Genomic DNA, 21345 nt, shown 5'->3' on the forward strand with positions numbered 1-21345 from the left:
TATAATTATATTTATAAACGAGAATAAATTATAAATATTTTTATAAATGAATTTAAGTATATTGGTGATACGATTATTTTAGTAAACGGGAACAAGTTACAAATATTTTTATAAACAAGAAAAGTCTATTAATTAGTTATACAAATAATAATAAATAAATAAATACTTTTATAAATTGAAAAAAATTATTTTTGATACAATTATTTTTATTGATTCACACGCGGTTTTAAGTGCTTATTTTAAATAAGATAAGTGTATTGTTGTTACAAATATTTAAAAAAACTACTTAGGTTAGGTTGATACATATTATTAATATATACTAGTAAACTACCCGTGCTGCCGCACGGGTACATTTATTTGATATTATATATATAGTTTGTTTAGATATTTAGAATATTGAATGATAAGTATAATTATATAAAAAATTAGATATTCATGAGTTTGTATAGGTTAAAATAATTTTGTATAGTTAATTTGTATTCAAATGCATATTGAAAGCAATTTTTATCAAAAAAAAATTTGTGTGAATTTAACTAATCGTGTTCCGTTACAAATAAGAATTGTTAATTAAAATAAATAGGTTATTTAATTGATAGTGCCCCGTGAGAAAAATAGAAAATTTTGACATTTGAAAATAAGAATTTTGTGTCTCAAATAAGTATAATGTCAACTAAAACAAAATATGTATTTTGTTCATAGTGATCCGTGAGAAAAGTAGAAATTTTGACATGTGAAAATAATTTTTTTAATAATTATGAATAATTTTGACATTTGAAAATAATTTTTTTAATAATTATGTTAATTCAATTTATTAAAATTGTGAGCGAAAAAATAATTTGTATAAAAAATTAATGATATTCATGAGTTTGTATAGGTTAAAATAATTTTGTATAGTAAATTTGTATTCAAATGCATATTGAAAGCAATATTTATCAAAAAAAATTTTGCGTAAATTTAACTGATCGTGTCCTGTTACAAATTTATTTAATATGATATAGATTTTATTTAAATATACATCTAAATTTGAAATGAGTTATTTAATTATAAAATGAATAATAATAATTTAAATTTAATTTGAATATTTGAAAATAAAAATTTTGTGTCTCAAATAAAGATAATGATTAATTAAAATAAAATGATTATTTTATTGATAGTGCCCCGTGAGAAAAATAGAAAATTTTGACATTTGAAAATAAGAATTTTGTGTCTCAAATAAGTATAATGTCAACTAAAACAAAATATGTATTTTGTTCATAGTGATCCGTGAGAAAAGTAGAAATTTTTTTTAATAATTATGAATCATTTTGACATTTGAAAATAATTTTTTTAATAATTATGTTAATTCAATTTATTAAAATTGTGAGCGAAAAAATTAAAATAAAAGTGAAAATATTAGAGAGAAAAATGCAAGAGAGAAAGAGAGAGAAAAGTAAGTAGAAATGAAATGAAAAATAAATGTGGAGAGAGAAGTGAGATAGAATAAGAGTAGTGTAAGAAAAATAAGAAAATAAATATGAATAAGAAAGTTGAAATGTAAGAAAGTAAGTGTAAGAAAAAGAAATGTGGGGGGAAATTTGAAATTTGAATGAAAAGAAGAAAAGGAAAAGGTGAGGATATGTGGGAAGTGTAGAAAAATAGTTGGTTTATGAAATGACCAAACTAACCCTTAGGTAGAAAATTAGTTAAAAAGGAAGGGCAATAATGTAAATGTGCAGGACTATTGTTTTGATTGCTAGATAGTAGATTTATGAGTATATGAATGTTTCTGATCCGTTCTGTACAATAAATTTTAAAATTGACCAATGAGATATAAAATTGACCAATGAGATATTGTGACGTGTAATATAATTCAGACAATATCTGTCCGACAGGTATGAAGAAAATTTTCAGCTTTTTAAACTAGTCAGTTTTAAAATTACAAAATAATCATTAATATTTGAACAAAATAAAAAATATATATATATATTTGAGGAGTAAGAAAATCTATACAAAAAATTAAAATGACTATAGTCAATACTAGTAATACATTTTTGAGGCATTTTGAACTACCCTAGTTTTCTCCCAAACAGAAACAAACATAGAACTGAGAACGAGCACAGTCGCACCCTCTCGCCTCCGCCGCACCGTCGCCGTCCGTCCGTTCCGCTCTCCCCCCTGCATACTCCTCTGAGTTCTCACTTGCACGGCGGCCGTTCCCTACTCAGAATCAGGTACTTTCAGTTTTTTTTTTTTACCTTTTCAATTTCTTTCCTCAATATTCCCTTCACCCTTATTTACTCATACATTAACTTTATAGGGTTTATTGTTAATGTGATTAAGGAGAAGTTTAATTAGTTTTTTTTTTTAATCTTTTCAATAAATTTTGATCGGAGTTCAGAACAAAGAGTGGTTTTATTTTATCAATTTTATAGAGATGGAGAGACCTGACGGAAGGACTCCCAATCAACTGAGGCCTCTAGCTTGCTCTCATTCCGTCCTCCACCGAGCCCACGGCTCCGCCACGTGGGCTCAAGGAGAAACCAAACTCCTTGCTGCAGTTTATGGACCTAAAGCCGGAGCCAAGAAGAACGAAAATCCCGAGAAAGCTTCCATTGAAGTTATTTGGAAGCCTAGTACAGGCCATGCCGGTCAAGCCGAGAGGGAGTATGAAATGATATTGAAGAAAACCTTGGAAAGCATATGCATTCGTACCATTTATCCTAACACCACCACTTCTGTTATCGTCCAGGCAAGTTTTTCGGTCCTTCGAGTTTATAAACACAAACTGCTTCAAGTTAAGAATGTTTTATTTCTTACCTCGCTTCTTTGGGTCTAATGCAGGTTGTCCATGATGACGGTGCTGTATCCTAATGAGATTAAGATATTTTATTAATATGCTTCGAGATCATATGCTTCTTTTTTCTTGACTTAATATTTAGCTTCTTCCATGTGCAATAAACGCAGCATGTGCTGCACTTGTTGATGCGGGAATACCTCTAAAACATCTTGCTGGTAGTAGAGACTTGTTGGTTATTGTTTTTTGGTTACTTTTATAGTTTCATTTTGTTAAGAAATAATTATTTCTCTTGTTTCTGCAGTTGCTATATGTTGTTCTGTAACAGATGATAATTGTATTATATTGGACCCTTCCAAACAAGAAGAGAAGGTTCGTATATTCAGTTTTGGTCAATTAAAGCATTTTTTATGTTCCGCTTATTTCTAGTGAACTAAGTTAGGTAAACAAAGTTTGTTCTATAATTTTGCGACTATGCTTACCGTCAGGCTCAGCGATTAAGAGTATACACATAATCTTATTTTGGTAGAATTGGGTGGAATCTCCTCTGTAAATCGTTTAATCATTTAAAGTACGATCTTTTGAAACTTATCTGTGATTCTGATCCCTGTTAATGAGTTATGAGTTTGCATGACTTTACTTATTGACTTTCTTATGCTATTATTTATGCAGCTATGCTTATGCATGCATTTAAACTTATATAAGTATTTAAGTGTGATTTAAGGTTTTCACGATTTTACTCCCCCTTTCCCATTTTGCGCGAAGTCTTGATTTAGATGAGTGGGTTTTGTCATACATGCTATGGGAAATCAGGGTTGATTGAGTTCATGGTGGGTGCCTCTGGGTGGGGCATTGTACTAGAGATTCTTACTATTCTAACTTCTACTTGTGTCAGTTGTGTGATAAGCTGCTATTAAGAATTCTTCCTTTACCGCATGGCGAGTTACAATTTCTTTTTTTGTGATGAAATTCTGCTATTGACATGTAACTTCATGGCTCTTTGTTTTTAGTTCTTCTGATTTAAAAATCCTGAACTCATTAATAGTTTAGTACTATGGGCATTTACTTATCCAATTTGTAGTTTGTGTGTAGTAGTATAAAAGTAAAACTGCCGGATGTGACACATAATTTTGCATACCAGAAATAGTTGGCTTCCTAATTGAGTTGGATAATTGCATGTATATTTACTGTGAAGTCTCCCTTGATCCTGTCTATGATACTCATACAAATAAAATATTGAAAAATTAAACCAATATTCAGCTATGTAAGTGAAACAAACTAATTCGAGTTTTGAGGTAGAATATGCATCCAATAGACAATGTATGGTTTAGTGCAGCAATAGTTGTCAGACTTGCGAGTGACTCAACTTGTAGACTCAGAGTCTAGGAGGTTAAAACGAGTTAGCTCACACTTAGACTTGTTTTCGTGATAGACTCGGTCAAACTCAGATAGACTCATTCAGATTCGGACAGATTCTTGAGTTTGAGGCGCGGTTATGAGTTTGGTGTGATTTTGAAGAAAAAATCCCAAAACACACTGGGCCCCGTGTAACCAAAAAAGCTTTAAAGGAAGTTAGACTTAGAAGACCTTTGTTATCGCCTCCTTTCATTTTAGAAGCTAGACATTCCATATGAACAACAAATCTTTCTCCCCCTCATGCATTCACAATGCACATTTCTTGTCATCTTTGGGCACCGCAATTTCTTGTCGTTTCACGTTTGCACTTGCGTGTCTCTTGCAATCTTGTGTTCATTCCTATGGTTTGTTTTAAATTTTCTGCTTTGCTCTGTATGCTGTGATGTGTTCTGTTGCTCTGCTTATTTGTGTTGATCTTTCAATTTCTTGCTCTATTCAATATGTTGCGAGTGCTTACTGCTTGTGTTGCTCACATCTGTCTGTATTATTGTTTGTGAGTACTCTAAAAATGGCCTTGATTTTTACTGTTGTTTTGACCTTTTGTTGTTCTGTGTTTTGAAGCAATGTTAATTTATTCCCTTCGTTTCCTTTGCTACTTTGATTGCTGTGTTATTGAGTTTGTTTTGACAAAAACTTTATTATGGAGTTTGAAATTGATTTTTTTATGTGAATTGGTGTTCTATTATGTACTACTCAACAAGCTTGAGTGCAACTCTGCATCTAGTATTTTTAGGTCACTGCCCATAAACGTGGCCTAGTTGTTTATATCTTCAGTTGTATAGACAAATTTATTAATTGAAGACCTTGATCCCATGTTGCTTGTGCCCCATTCTAATTCGATGCATTTTTGTTTTCTGGCAGAAAGCAAAAGCATTTGCCTATTTAGTTTTTCCAAATACAACTGTTACTGTCGTACCAGAGAAATCATCGCAAGGGGGTAGCGATCCCACGGCACACGGAATCATCACATCTGTTACACACGGTGCTATGTCAGGTATTTTGTTACACTTCCTTTAGAACTTCAATAGAAATGTTGATGCCAAGTGTTCAGCATGTTTCCATTTTTCTCAGCACTTGCCTAACTCTTTAATATTGGATATAATAATTGATTTTCTATTTAATTTTCTTTTAGTGGATAATTATCTTCATTGCCTAGAACGAGGGCGTGCCACAACTCAAAGGTTGTCTGAATTTTTGAGGAAGAACATAGAGCCAAAATCTATCCGCGAGGCATCCAAAGCTGGATAATTTACAAACATTTGTAGCTTACTTGTATCTAATTTTATCCTTACAAGGGTTGAAGAAGATGGAATTTTGTGTAGGACAATTTTGTGACATTTGCTCCATACCTGCTAGTTATCTAAATTTATGATTAGTTTTGTAGTTCTACAACATAATGAAATTGCTATTAAGATGATTAAGATGATAATTTATGTCTGATTATAAAATTGCCAGTTCTTTCATGATCTCTTCATTAGCTACTGTGTTGGAACTAGTTTTTGTGCTTTGTTTTGCTGCATAATTCTGCAGAGAACCGAGGGAATAATCAATTTACTGGTGTACACCATTGCAGCATGTGTTTTACCTTATGTAATCAATTTTCAAAGCATTGAGTACTCTTTAAGGTCTTTACAGAATGCCTCTTATAATACTCATTAACATTTTCAAATACTCTCAAGTCTCAAAATGAGTAACCAGATTTCCATTTTAAAGCGAATAAGTGAAATTTCTATAAATGATAGAGGGAATAATGCTAGCATCTTTATCTTGTATTCACCTTACTAAAAAACCATAAACAGACGGAATAATATTGAATTGAGAGTTACGCTAGTGCTAGTAATATGTATTAGATGTTAGAATTAGAAAATAATAATATCACTTTGAAAAGTTCAATCGGTTAAAATGGTGAATTCTTATTTATTCGATACAAGATGGAAAATGTTTTGAAAATAATTAAATATAATAAAATTAAATATTACTAACTTATTGGTAAATTATATTATTTAATAAATAATTGAATAAGATGAAATTATGTTACTAGCTTATAAAATTTGTCACTTTTTGAAATATTTTTCTTGTCATTTTAGGGGAAAAGAAGTTGCTTAAGGCACCATAAATATTGTTTTCTCACCTTAGTGAAAATTCGAAAATGCTCTGAAAAATATATTTTCAGACGCATTTCAAATATATCAAATATACATTTTTATTTTGTAAAAATAAAATAGTTCAAATATGTACTTATGCAATAAATTCGACAATGCACTTCCAGATAGGGATGACAACAAAACTCGTACCTGCGGGTACCCACCCGAATCCGTTTTGAAGTTGACGGGAAAAATCCGCTTTGACTGGGTTTGGGTTTTCCCCGATTATAAAATATGGGGACAGGTTGGATAATGGGGACACTAGTACCCACTCCGAACCCGCCCCGTTTATTTTATTGTTTATATTATTATATATTTTTGATATTTTAGAATATTAAATACGTGGCCAAAATTTTGATATTTTGATTTAAATTTATTATTTAAAATATTTGAAGTGTATGTATGAATTTTTTTGAAATTGTTTCATTTTATTATTTATAAAGTAATTTAATTTTGGAAAAAATAAGTATTTCTATTAAAAAAATTGATTTCACTAAACGGATGGTGGCGGGGCGGGGATACCCGAACCCGTTTAGGTCGGGTTTGGCTTTTAATTCTCCATCCCCAATTGGATTTGGGGCGGGGAACAGAGATTATTTAGAGATTCGGGTTTGGGTTTGGGGAAGGTAATAACCGTCCCCGACCCGCCCCGTTGCCATCCCTGCTTCCAGATGCACTCTAAATACATCAAATATATCCCTGTAAGTGAGTGACATCCTCATTTTTTGAAAAAATAATTGTCTAAAAATATGTTTCTAGAATTGGGTGTGGCAAACGGGCATTGCCCATTCCATTAAATCACGTCTTGCAAAAGCTCGTAAAAAGCGGAGTAGGACGAGTTTTGTTGAGGGTTTAGACCTAAAATTTTACTCTGTCTCACAAAAAATGTGTGGGGAGGGGCGGGCCCACGTGTGTAACATCCCAAAATTTGATTAATTTATTTAATCGAATTATTTATGTTTTTATTTAATCATTTGATATGGAGTATGTTTTTAATTAATTAAATTATGACTTTTACATGTGTGTGTGGTATATGGTGGGGTGTAGTTAGAGCTGTCAAAAGGGTCGGCCCGGCCCAGCCCGTTTCGGCCCGGTGGGCCAACGTGTGTTAATGGGCTGGGCTGGCCCAGCCCAATTGCTTAATGGGCCACATAAGATGAGCCTGGCCCATTTTCCAAAGGCACGTGCGGCCCGATGGGCCAGCCCGGCCCGTATTTCAATATTATAATTTTAATTTTATAAAAAGGGTGTAATGGATAAATGCAATACAACATAGGTAGAGAGTTATCATAAACGTATATAAGTGATGTTTAAAATATTTATCCATAAATATATATATGAATACCACAAAATCATCCATGTAAAAGTATAAAGTAACTTAATATTATCACCAATACTTATCAAATTTTCTCTCCATCTCACAACCATTTCCTTGATCACATCATCTTGAAAATATATCTTGATCCTCTTTAACTTTTCTTTATGACTTGAAAACACATTTAAGAAATCATATCTTATTTCAATCTTTTTTCCCCAAAATTTACTAAAATCTTTTTTATGGGTCAGCCCGAAGCCCGCTTGGCCCGGCCCAGCCCATAAAAAACATGGGCCCGGTGGGCTGGCCCAAACAGGGCCGCGTTTTTTAAGGTATTTTGCGGGCCGGCCCGCGCTAAATTGTTGGGCTTGTGGGCCGGCCCGATAGGCCGAGCCCATTTTGACAGCTTTAGGTGTAGTGAAAGTATTGATAAGTTGATAGACTAATTAGAGATAATTAAATTTAATATTTATTTTTAATTATTAAAATAATATAGAAGAAAATAGTGAATATTATTAGATTTTGATGGAATAATGAATTATTAAATTAAATAATAAAATAAATGAAAAATAAAAGTAGTAAGGGTAATGTGGGAATTATAAAATGAAGGTGAAATAGGGAGAACCAAAATAAGGGGTTTAACTTTGTTTTAAAAAGAGAAAAGTGAGATAAAGTTGTTTTACTAATACGTTGAATTGAGAGAAATAACGTAAAGGAAAAAGGAGGTAACCTAGGACTCGAGGTTGAAGAAGATCTTCATTGTTGTAAAACTTACATAGCTATAAAATCAGACAGGGGGTTACTCTAAAATATAATATTGTGTTAATTGCATGAAGGAAGGGGATAAGTCTTTAATCTCCTATAGTTTCTTTCTATATCCATGTTGCGTTTGAATGACTTGGTTTATGATTAGAAATAAATGATGATGATGATGATAATGATGATAATGATGATTCTTGTTGTAAATTAATGTTGTGTTGTTATTAGAAAATAGGGTTAAATGACTTTCACCCCCTGCAATAGTAGCGAGATTTGATTTTCCCCCCTATTAAAAAAAATTTAGTCTTCGCCCCTTAGAATAAAAGATTCTGTTTTCAGACACCCCCTATTCCATGTTTGCTGACTGGGCTGGGAGAATCTTGCTGACTGGCCTGCCACGTCATTTTTTTAATAGTTTTTTTTTATATATTATCTTTTTTATCTTTATTATTTTTTTAAAATTATTTCTATTAATATTTTTTAAAATTATTATTTTTTTACTTCTTTTATATATATTATATTTTTTTACTTTTTGTATAAATCTCTTTTACGTTTTTTCTAATTATTTATATTCATATTTTTTATGAATTATTTTTTTTAAATTATAAAAATATCAGTTTGGGCCTATACCCATTTATGATGCAATAGTAGCCCATTAAATAAGCTTGTTTACAATTTATTCACACTAATGTACTTTGGCTTTATAAACACTCATATTGTGTTTGTGAAAAACAATGTGGGACTTTTAGCTATTGCAACATGCTGTCACCATCTTTGCAACTTGAAGCAAACCCACCATAGCACCTTGAAGCAAACCCACCATTGTTTCATCACCCTTTGGTTTTTATGACTCTAAAATTTTGTGCATGAATTCCAACAATTTGAGTTGCTTTTTGAAGTGCACTGTGTGTTTGATCAGAACAATACACAACAAGTTTTCCGATATTTTCTTTTCCAATTTTAGAAAGCTTTTCATCTCTAGCAGCCACTAGTGTACACAAGATAGCCTCACATGTTGTACCTAACAAAACACCACCACCACCATCTTTAAAATTTGATGAAAAAATGAATGATTTTGGTAAGTTTAACATTTTTGCAAGCCAATTCATAACAATGGTTTCAAGCTCAGTTGCAGCAGGTGATGATAACCAATTGAATCCAACAACATTGAATCCATTGCTTAACATTTCATCTACAAAGCCTGCTATGCTACCACTACTAGGGAAGTAAGCATTATATGCTGTTGAACATCTTCAAGGATTGATTCAATGGATTCTGGTTCAAATGGAGGTGAAGATGGAAGTTTTTTGGGCAAGGTAACCAGGCTGTACTTTGCTTAAAATAAGATAGTTTTCAATGTTTTTGTAGTTTTCAATGGCTATGAAGATTGTGCAGCTTGCAATAATGAAATGAAGCTCTATGTATTTGCTTAGTTTGGTTGGAAACCATAGGCTTGATGGGTAGGATTTGAGAGAAGAAGAAGAGAGGAAATGGAGTTTGATGTTTGGAGTTTTCTTGACTTGCCTCACTCTCTAATAGTCCCACATCGTTTTTTTAAGAAAGCATATTAGTGTATATAAAGGTAAAAAAACATATGATGTAATGACTTGAAAACAAGCTTACAACAAATGGGTCATATGCCCATTATGTTACAAATTAAAATTTTGTTAAAATAATTTCTAAATTTAAAAACAAAACGAAAAAATATTAATTAATATATATTTAATAAAATGACAAATAATTAAAAAAAAGTAAAAAAAGAATTAATAAATATTTATAAAGTAAAAAAATAATTAAAAAATATTTATAATTCCACGTCAGCATCCAATACACAATCATCAATATATCATATGCCAAGTGTGAAGATTCCCTGGCCATGTCAGCACGAGGGGGGACACAATTTGGAATCTAGGTTTCTTAAGGGGCGAAGACTAAATTTTTTTTAATAGGGGGTAAAATCAAATCTCGCTACTATTGCAGGGGGGTAAAAGCCATTTAACCCTAGAAAATATATGTGTGGAATTTATGAGTTCTATGTGGTTATTGATTGATTCCTGATGTTGGGGATTGAATATGTAAGTGATGATGAACACAATTATGATTTTCATGGTGAATAGTTGTTAATGAGTAAAGTGATGGAAATTACATGTCAATTGATAGAATTAGGATGAAATAACTATAGGTAATTGACCTATAATAATAGATTTTTGAAATAAGATATTTTGACATGTTAGGCAATATGTTGGGTAAGGTTTAGAAATAATTGATTTTGGTGTACGTGCTAAAACTGATTATTTTGGAAAAATGGATCATGTCAAGCGATTGCACCATAATGTCAATCGATTGACCCTTTTAAAATTGTGAAAAATGAAAAGTGATCAATCGATTAATTGGGGAATTAATCAATTGTTCTTATCCAAAAGGTGAAATTTGAGAGAAACATAATGCACACAAAAATGAGAATAATCGATTGTTAAGTCATGTCAATCGATTGAAGCTATCCAAAATGTGAAAAATAACTATTTTAGAGTGAGCACAACCGATTGATCCCACATGTCAATCAATTGCTCCTTTATATTCTTAGTCAAATACTATTTTGGTCATAACTTGAGATTCGCGACTCCGTTGGCGCGATTTAAAGCGATGGAAAGGTAACGCGTAATATTATAAAGTGGTAAAGTTTTAAGAGGCTAAATATGATGTAATGACATGAATAATTGATGATAATTATATGTATAATTGTGCTGTTATGAGATGACGTGATTGGAAGATAATTATATTATGTGCAATATAAATGTGAATTTCTTATGATTGAGATGTGTGGGTTAGATGTTGGAACAAGTGTTGAATCCATCTTTAATGCAAGTTCGTTTACAGGTATACGTGGAACTATAATCATTGTTAAGTTGTTTTTGCTGCATTAGAACATGTCATACATCATATGTCGTCATGTTGTGAAAGAGGCGAGTCACAAATTCAGATCAGGGGATTAATGACTTGTTCGAAGCTCATATGAGAGGGCTCGAGATTTAGATGCTGGGACCCGGTTCGTATGAAGAACCATTGTTGAGTTGGTACTACATGCATTTAGATTTGAGTTGTTGTCTCATTGCATATACGTCTGCATTCTGACTTGTGGTTGGGGATGATTGTAAATGGAATTAATTGACTGAACCATTAAGTTGTATTGTTGATTACAATTGAGTCGTGTTAAGTTGTTGTGATTGAAATGTATAAAGTTGATATTATGCTTAGGGTTAACCATTGTATTCTTTTGCACTATTATATATTTTTGAGCGTATTCTCACTCCTTTTGTTATTGTGTTTGTGCGTTGATGTACGATGTGTACAGATACTCAAGATCAGAAGTAGTAGTTGTTGTGAGTTAGAAGGTGGCCTAAGAGTTCATCTTCGTTTTTTTATCATCATTGTACTTAGTGATTGCTATGATCTATCTGTAACATCGAGAACAAGGCATTTATTTTGTTGTCGAGTTTTTTTTGGATTGTGATAATTCGTTAAAGCATTTGTTTTGTTGAGATGATTGAAGTTAGGTTGATTAAGTAATTTCCGTTGCGAGTAATTGAACCAATGAAAGTACGTATGTTTTGTTTGAGTAGCATCCTAAAGCACTGATTAATTATTTTTAGATATGTTTCAGGATGTAGGGTGTTACATAATGGTATCATAGCAGGTCGGTCCATCCGACCAGGTTTTAGTATGTTGTTAGTTTCCTGTTAGTTGACTAGTGTGTGAATACTGTCGAATGCATTGTTTCCTTTAATGTTGTTTGCCTATATTTAGAGATATGGTTGGAGGAAGAAACAATGATGGAATTGCTGAACCTTTGGAATCATTGGCTCAAGTGATGGCTCATAATAATTAGAACAAATGGAATGCTGGAACTAATGATGAATTCCGTGGATTAGGAAAATTTAAGAAGAACAATCTGCAAACCTTCAAAGGCAGGCATGATCCAAATGGTGCACAAACATGGTTCCATGATATTGAAAAGATTTCCCGAGTAATGGCTTGCACTTATGAACAGAAGGTGTTATTGGTACTCATATGCTGTTTGAGGAAGTCAAAGACTGGCGGGACAACGCGTGCCAGAGCATGGAAGATGAAGGTACTGGGACACATGGACTGTTTTCATGGCTGAATTTTTAGAGAAGTACTTTCCATAGGATGTGTAGAGTAACAAAGAAATTGAGTTCCTTGAGATGACACAAGGAAATTCGACAGTTGCCGAGTATGCTGCTAGGTTTGAAGAGATGGTGAAGTTTTGTTCACACTATAATAGTGCGGGTGCTGAAGGATCAAAGTGTATCAAGTTTGAGAGTGACTTACATCCTAAAATTAAGTAAGGTATTGGGTATGAGGAGATTTGCCGGTTTTCTGTACTTGTAAATAAGTGCAGGATACATGATGAGGACATCAACACCCGTTCTGCTCATTATAAAAGTTTCAGTGAGAAGAAAGTGAAGGATAATAACTGTGGTAAATTGTATCTGACTCCGATTGACAAAGGGAAGTGGAAGGCTGATTAGAAATTTGCAGGTTGGAAGAAGAAAGGTGGGGGGGGGGGGGGGGGGAGAAACTCCTACTTCTATAAGATGGTTTAAGTGTAATGAGTTTGGGCATCGTAATTTTGAGTGCAAGAGCACAACTATGAATTGCTTCAAGTGTGGGAAGTCAGGCCACCCAATTGTTGATTGTAAGAGTAATATTGTAACTTGTTACAATCGGAGAGGGTAAGGTCACATTAGTACTATTTTCTAGAAACCAAAGAAGGCTCAATCGGGAGGGAAAGTATTTAATTTGTCTGGGACAAAGACTACTAGTGACGACAGGTTGATTTGTGGTACATGCTTTATTAATAATATTCCTGTGATTGCTATCATAGACACAAGTGCAACACATTCTTTCATTTCTCTTGATTGTGCTAAGTGATTGAATTTAAAGTTGTCTTATATGATTGGGAGTATGGTTATTGATAACCTAACTAATGGTTTAGTGACTACCTCTTGGGTTTGTTTGAATTGTTCGCTGACTATTTATGGTAAGAGTTTTTGGATGGACTTAATCTCTCTATCGTTGACTCAACTTGATGTTATCCTTGGAAAGAACGAGTTGGAGTTCAACCATGTTCATATCAACTGCTTCGACAAGGCCGTGATGTTCTCTAAGATTGGAGATAATGGAGAACTGATGTTTATATCTGCTAAGCAAGTAGAAGAATTATTGAAAGATGAGGCTCTATTATTCACAATGTTTTCTTCTCTGAATATCGACTGTAAAATTGTAACTATAGAACTATCAATTGTGTGTGATTTTTCTAAGGTGTTTTGAGATGATATCAACGATTTGCCGCTAAGTTTTCTATAGACTAAATTTTTTTGTGCAAAAAATATAAAGAAAAATATTTTTTTTGACACATTTATTAGAATGACATAACATGATCAATTAAAATAATGTAACAATTATAATAAATATTAATTAAAACTAATAATTAAAGAACAAAAAAGTTTCATTTGATAAAATTTGTCTTTTAGATTCTCTATACTGACATATCGCAATTTTTTTGTTTTAACATTTTATTTCAAAAGTTTATTTGAAGAGATTTTGAAATTTAACGAATAGTTTGTACTTTGTACACTATTTAACATTATATTTTATTGCGGCCAAAAATCATTTAACACTATACTAGTATATTTTTTAGACACAGACCTATTTCTTTTATATGTAATAAAAGTTGTCTTTTCAACAACAGAATAATAGAATAATCTATTTTCACCTCCACAATATTACCTCTCATCCCCAAAAGGTATAAATATATTGCAATATCCTTTTGAAAACACTAAAATATATAATTTTTTAAAATACAAATTGTTTGTTTTTTTTGAAAACTTTATTATAAAAAAAGTTAGAATATTGAATTTAAGAAAAATCAGAATAATTTATATCATAGAAAATTTGAATACAAAAATAATTCAATATATTTATTTTATCAAGATTAAAAAATGTATTTCTTTCTCATTTTCGTAAATTAAAAATGCAAATTTTTGGAATAATGGAGTGGCAGTGTAAAATCTAAAGCAGACTCTTTCAACATACAACTATATTGGGCTTCCATAACCCGGCCCATAAACACTGCCACTAACCTTCCCGTCCAATTCTCACTATATTAAAACCCTAGTTCCTCATTTCTCAGCCAAAACTAGGTTAGAGCCGTTTTCACTCTCCATCCCCTCCCCCAACCAATCTCCAGAACCCTAACAATGGGACGTGTGATTAGAGCCCAACGTAAGGGAGCAGGCTCCGTCTTCAAATCCCACACCCACCACCGCAAGGGCCCCGCTCGCTTCCGCAGTCTCGACTTCGGCGAGCGCAACGGTTACCTCAAGGGTGTCGTCACCGACGTCATTCACGATCCAGGTCGCGGTGCTCCTCTCGCTAAGGTTACCTTCCGTCATCCCTTCCGTTACAAGAAGCAGAACGAGCTTTTTGTGGCGGCTGAAGGTCTTTACACCGGTCAATTCATTTATTGTGGGAAGAAGGCTACTCTTGTTGTTGGTAATGTTCTTCCTCTCAGATCTATCCCTGAGGGAGCTGTTATCTGCAATGTTGAAGGACATGTTGGTGACCGTGGTGTTTTTGCTAGAGCCTCTGGTGATTATGCCATTGTTATCAGTCACAACCCTGATAACGACACTTCTAGGTATTGTTCTATCTATTCTGTTTTATTTATTTTACTTTATTTGATTATTTATAGTGTATTGTTTGGATGATTATTATATTTATGGTTCTTGATTATTTATTGTGTAATTAGTTTTAGTGTTTAATCGTAGATTATGATTTGAAATGAAAATGCTTGATCTGGAATTTAATATGTTCAATTTAGATTTGTCTTTAATTATACTTTAATTTGTTTTTAAATTGGATTAGTTGTTGAAATTTCTGTGTTTTAATATTTTGTTGATTAACAAACTGAAGTTTGATTTTGCATATTGAAATGTATGACTTTCATGATTTTATGTTGAATATTTAACTGGATTAATTTGAACTTTATGCTGTTTGATATTTGTAATTTAGTTCATTTGTTTATTTTGATAAAAAGTTGCACATTGTTTTTTTCGTTTTAATTTTGTTGTTGAATATCGGTAACAAATTGAAGTTTTAGTGTTATTAGGTCATTTATGGATTTGATGTTTCTACTGATTATTTTGAATTAATTGCTGTTTGGTATTTGTAAATTTGTTATTTTGATTTTGATTAATAATTCCACCTTTTTAGATTTCAAATTGCTTTTTTTTAGAGTTACTTTGAATTTGTGTTTTTTTTGTTTGTTTAATCTTTTACTTGCCTTATGATGGTATTATTGTGTAAGGATTGTGATGTTGAATTTGCCTTGTTATAGGATCAAGCTTCCCTCAGGTGCCAAGAAGATTGTACCAAGTGACTGCAGGGCTATGATTGGGCAAGTTGCTGGTGGTGGAAGAACTGAGAAGCCTATGTTGAAGGCTGGTAATGCTTACCACAAATTCAGAGTGAAGAGGAACTGCTGGCCTAAGGTTCGTGGTGTTGCTATGAATCCAGTTGAGCATCCCCATGGAGGAGGTAACCATCAACATATTGGTCATGCAAGTACTGTCAGGCGTGATGCTCCTCCTGGACAGAAGGTTGGTCTCATTGCTGCCAAGAGGACTGGTCGTCTTAGAGGACAAGCTGCTGCAAGTGCTGCTAAGGCTGACAAATAAGAAGTTTAAGTTTAGATTGTTTGAACCATATATTATTGCTTGTGTTCCAATTTTGATTCTCGTTAAACTGTTTCTGTTTTGTTTTGTGAACCTTTTCCCTAAAAATTTATGGAGTTTTTGTTAGACAGCTTATTATGGTTGCATCATTCTTCTTTACCGACTTATTAATTAATTGTGTTTTTGATGGATAAAATTTTTTTTGCATTGCAACATGAATTATCGACTTAATATGACTATCTTTAGGCTGAAATTCAACATGGCATCGTATGTGGGGCATTTGTTTTTACTGTCTTTAGGCTGAAATTCAACATGGGCTCGTATGTGAGGCATTTGTTTTTGCTGTCTTGTTAAAAATTTAATTGCTTTATCAATGTTTTGACTGAACATATGGTCAGTCTTTAATCTGGTTTAGCAACTGTTCATGACTATGCAATCTATTGTAGTAGTTTCATTTTATAATTCCAAGCTGACTAAGCTGTAAATTTTATCTCTTGTCTTAAAAGTTGTAATTTAGAATAGATTTAGACAAAATACAACTTTTAAAATTCTTCTGATGTTTTATTACTTCAATACCACCATTTCTGATTTTCCCCTATCTTTATTCTGAATTAGTAAAAAAAGCAGAGGAAATTCAATGAAAGGAACTTATTGATACTTTATTTTCATCTGTTATGTTCTCTTATAGCAATATTTGTTTGTCTTACGAACATTACATTTCAGTTTGCTTAATTTGCAATCCTAGGGATTTGTTAGATTGTCCCATAATGAGCAAATTTGTGTGTGATGTTTAAAAGTCAATGCAAACAAGAACACAATTGCAGGCATATCATAAGGTGATTCATTTCAATATTGCAGTCATATCATAAGGAGATGAAGTTAAATGTTGCAGTTATATCATCAGGTGATACAGTTCAAGTTTTAAAAACCATGGGAAATGTAAAAAACTCTTAATTTATAACAGAGGTCTTACTTGTAACAACATATACATAATATACACATAAGATGAGTAATTCAAGTACACAACATCAAATACTAGTAAGTATTACGCCACAAAAACTCAAACATATATTTCATCTTTTACAATCAAGCATCTGACCAAGTAATGTCAAGGCCACCCCATTGATCTTTAGACACACCTAAAGCTTTCCACACAGCCTTGGAAGCATCCACAATGTTGTTTGGACATGGAGGTTGGTAATCATGTTCTTCATCACACCCCATTGTAGAGTCACACTCATCAACAACCATGGCCTCAACACTTTTTCCATTACCAGTGATAGTAATCTTGTTCAAACATCTGCTCTTGTCGTTGAACCATCCGGTGGAAAGTGCAACAACTGGAGTGTCATCAGAATGGTACTGATTATCACATGCTGAAGGGCCACCTCCATCTCCACCTTTCTCAAAGCTATTAAGTGTGAGATAAGCTTTAGTATGAGTGGACACAGACGGTGAACACTCATAAGTTGTGTACATTTTTCCTCGGACACAACAATCAGAGTCATTCTCTTTGTTGCATTGTCCAGATGGAGCTTTCTTTCCTCTAATTCTACCGTTTGGACGACACTTGTGAGCTTGAGAAAATGTGCAACTTGTTAAAATAAGAGTAATCAATAAAAGAAAAGAAACTTTGGGGCAAAAACTCTTCATTTTGTTTATATAACTCTTAGTTCTTCTTCTTAGTGTTTGATGCTTTGATAGAGGTTTTAGTAGGGTATATATACTGTTTGTAAAGTAAATTGTTATGAAGAAGTAGAGGGTGGAGGTTAGTTTTTGGGTCAAGGCAATGAGTTCTACCTGCCGTGTTAGGCACAAATGACAACTACCACAATATATGATTTTGCTTTTGAGGTCAATGGACCAGTTCTATACTGTCTTCTTCATTTTAAAAGAAACAAAAAACAGAATCATATTCAAGAAACCAATTTGAGCAACATCCTATTTATTTATATCAGGCACTCAAAAGAACAATACAAACTACAAAACAAGGTACACATACAATGGAGTGCTTCTTCTCAAATACATTCATTCTTCTCTTATTCTTTTTCTTCTTAGCAAATTGTCTATGCATTGAAGCTCAAAAATGTCACCCTAATGGTATAGTTAAAGGTAAAAGTCCTTCGGGGCATTGCAATGACGAGAATGACTTATGTTGTGTTCCAGGTAAGAAATATCACACATATAAATGTTCACCGCTGGTGTCTAGCCACACAAAGGCGTATCTCACTCTTAACAGTTTTGAAAAAGGTGGAGATGGTAACGGCCCTTCGACATGTGACAACAAGTATCATTCCGATGAAACGCCGGTGGTGGCACTTTCCACTGGGTTCAACACTAAGAGAAGGTGCCTTCATAATATCACCATAAATGGGAATGGTCAAAGTGTGGTTGCAATGGTAGTTGATGAATGTGACTCATCAAAGGGGTGTGATGCAGAACATGATTATCAACCACCATGTGCCAATGATATTGTTGTTGCTTCAATGGCTGTGTGGAAAGCCTTAGGTGTCCCTAGGAACCAATGGGGTGGGTTGGATATTACATGGTCAGATGTTTGATATAACAAAATTTGATGCATTCTATTTATATCAGTATATGTTTTGATCTGTGAGGTTGTTTGTAATTTTTTTTACTGCTATTCTTCATATTTTATCTTTGAAATGTTATCCTATAAGTATATCTACATAGTTTATCTTGTTTCAAAAGTGAACTTCTTATTTGTTCATAGAACATAGTACCTTATATTAATTTTACCATTGATTCACCTATTTTTTCTTGTCTACATGAGTCTTGATGCGGTGAATTTACTGAAAATTTCATCAAGCATTATATGAAAATTAATCTTCATAGTATTGACGAGAAGCTATAATCAATTGTAGTAGAATTCCCCTTTTTTGGTCGAGGAAATTATTATTAACTACGGTGACATTTCTCCATCCTGCTGTGATTACTACTACATATCATTATAGGATCAGTTTTGAGGTCAAAGAACAAGTTGTACACTACCTACCTTGTTGTTTAACCAATTTCAACTACTGATTCTGGTAATTTGTTCTTTTCAATTCACAAAATATTGCAGACATCTGAAAAATCCCTTCACTCAAGGGTTGTCACAGATCATATAGAGTGGAAGACTACTTCTAATGGTAAATACACATTATAGTCCGTCTATAAACATTGTCTGGAGCAGAAATGCCTCAGCCAGTTTGCTTAAAACCAGTGGGAAGATACTTAAAGTGCAGCATGGATCGTGCCATGTTCATAAATTAGTCCAGCTTTGGTGTTGGAATCGGTTTCAGGTACAGTGCAGGCTCACTAGTTTTGGCTTAAACAAAATGGTTTCCGTCAAGGGGGTTCGGTTGCAGAATGTGAACACACCGATTCAATAACACTGTTGACATTTAAAACCATGGAAACCATGGAAAATGTGTCGAATTTTCTTAATTGATAACACAGTGCACACTTGTAACAATATTTACATAACATACACATATGACAAGGAATTAAAGTACACCATATTACATAAGTATTACAACACAATACAGAAACACTGAAATACATTTGATCTTCTACAATCAAGCATCTGACCAAGTAATGTCAAGACCACCCCATTGATTTTTTGGCACACCTAAAGCTTCCCACACAGCCTTGGAAGCATCCACAATGTTGTTTGGGCAAGGAGGTTGGTAATCATGTTCTTCATCACATCCCTTTGTGGAGTCACACTCATCAACCACCTTGGCCACCACACTTCTTCCATTAGCACTTATAGTAATCTTATTCAGACACCTGCTCCTGTGGTTGAACCACCCTGTAGAAAGTGCAACAACAGGTGTATCATCAGAATGATATTGATTGTCACATGCTGAAGGGCCACCTCCATCTCCACCTTTCTCAAAGCTGTTAAGTGTGAGATAAGCTTTAGTATGAGTAGACACAGACGGTGAACATTCATAAGTTGTGTACAGTTTTCCACGAACACAACAATCGGAGTCATTCTCTTGGTTGCATTGTCCTGATGGAGCTTTCTTTCCTCTGATTCTACCGCTTGGATGACACTTTTGCGCTTCAGAAGATATGCAACTTGTTAAAATAAGAGTAAACATTAAAAGAAAAGAAACTATGGGGCAGAATCTATTCATTTTGTATATGCAACTCTAGCTATGTGTATCCTCTTTGTTGTTGTTGGTGATTGATGATTTGGGGGGAGATTTAAGTGAGTATATATAGAGAACTCCTCTTTGTTTGTAAGGTAATTTGGTTATCTTTTTGTAATAACAAGAAAAAGAAAAAGATATATTCAAGTTAGATTTTGAGTCAAAGGTTTTCCATCTTGCCGTGTTTACTACTACATCATTATAGAATCACTTTTGAGGTCAAAGAACAAGTTCTACACTATTTACTAGGGGGTGTTTGTGGTTCAGTTTGGATCAATTTTGAGGTAAAAATTCATTTGATTCGAAGATAAATTTATTTGTAGTTCGGTTCAATTTTAAATGATTAATTAAAAAAATCCGATCCGATCCGTTCCGATCCAATTTCATACGGTTAATTTTAGACCAGTTTTTGAATATCCAAATTACAAATTTTATTATTGATTAAAATTATAAAAATGCTAATAAATAATAGATTTGATATAAATATACTGTATTAAAAATTAATATTTCCAAATGAGAATGATCGATTAGGGTTGAAACAAATGAAACAATAAAAATAAATAGATATAAATAAACTAAAAAATATAATTAAGAAAATAAGTATAATCAACTAATAAATTAACACAACGGATTATATTAATAAAAAATAAATAAGTATAAAATATATACTTGCGGATTGGTTTGGTTTGGAACGATTTTGAAAAATCAATATGAAATTTAATCCGGACCGTGAGGTTTTTTACAAAATGACATACAAACACATTCAATAATATTCGAATTTTTTGCGATTTTTCAACTTTTTCTAGAACAATTTGCGATTTTTATTTGAATCGGTTTGGATTTGAACACCCTTCTACGTACGTTCATATGTTTAGCGAATTACAACTAAGTATCTATTTATTTACTTCCTTTTTATCAAAATAAATGTTGTATTATAAAAATTATTTGTCCCAATTGGGTGTTGTTTTGCAAAATGAGTGTTGTTTATCCGTACCCTTATAGTTTTCAATGCAATTTTAAT

General features: G+C 32.9%; 3 protein-coding genes and 1 pseudogene across 4 annotated transcripts; 2 read left to right on the forward strand and 2 right to left on the reverse strand.

Moving 5' to 3' along the window:
• The first annotated feature begins 2007 nt into the window (after positions 1–2007).
• On the forward strand, positions 2008–5928 carry LOC131612099 (exosome complex exonuclease RRP46 homolog). Of its 2 annotated transcripts, none has more exons than XM_058883913.1 (7): positions 2008–2210; positions 2412–2728; positions 2821–2841; positions 2919–2991; positions 3078–3145; positions 5051–5183; positions 5322–5928. In XM_058883913.1, the coding sequence occupies exons 2-7, from the start codon at positions 2414–2416 to the stop codon at positions 5435–5437; spliced, it is 726 nt and encodes a 241-aa protein (XP_058739896.1). In that variant the 5' UTR covers positions 2008–2210; positions 2412–2413; the 3' UTR covers positions 5438–5928. The 2 variants fall into 2 exon arrangements, with proteins under 2 accessions (XP_058739896.1, XP_058739895.1); XM_058883912.1 differs by having other exon boundaries at positions 2378–2728; positions 5322–5923.
• Positions 5929–9237: 3309 nt separating this feature from the next.
• On the reverse strand, positions 9238–11306 carry LOC131614344 (tyrosine decarboxylase-like; annotated as a pseudogene).
• Positions 11307–14613: 3307 nt separating this feature from the next.
• On the forward strand, positions 14614–16299 carry LOC131609605 (large ribosomal subunit protein uL2x-like). Its single transcript, XM_058881350.1, has 2 exons — positions 14614–15128; positions 15828–16299. Exons 1-2 carry the CDS (start codon positions 14689–14691, stop codon positions 16165–16167), a joined length of 780 nt encoding a protein of 259 aa, XP_058737333.1. The 5' UTR covers positions 14614–14688; the 3' UTR covers positions 16168–16299.
• A 778-nt stretch (positions 16300–17077) lies between these two features.
• LOC131609607 (uncharacterized) lies at positions 17078–20399 on the reverse strand. The gene is made up of 2 exons (XM_058881352.1): positions 19749–20399; positions 17078–17733 (listed from the first exon to the last, which is right to left on the reverse strand). Exons 1-2 carry the CDS (start codon positions 20307–20309, stop codon positions 17251–17253), a joined length of 1044 nt encoding a protein of 347 aa, XP_058737335.1. The 5' UTR covers positions 20310–20399; the 3' UTR covers positions 17078–17250.
• Positions 20400–21345: the final 946 nt, after the last annotated feature.

The sequence above is a fragment of the Vicia villosa genome, linkage group LG6 (assembly GCF_029867415.1).
Source record: "Vicia villosa cultivar HV-30 ecotype Madison, WI linkage group LG6, Vvil1.0, whole genome shotgun sequence".
Classification (NCBI taxonomy): Eukaryota; Viridiplantae; Streptophyta; class Magnoliopsida; order Fabales; family Fabaceae; genus Vicia; species Vicia villosa.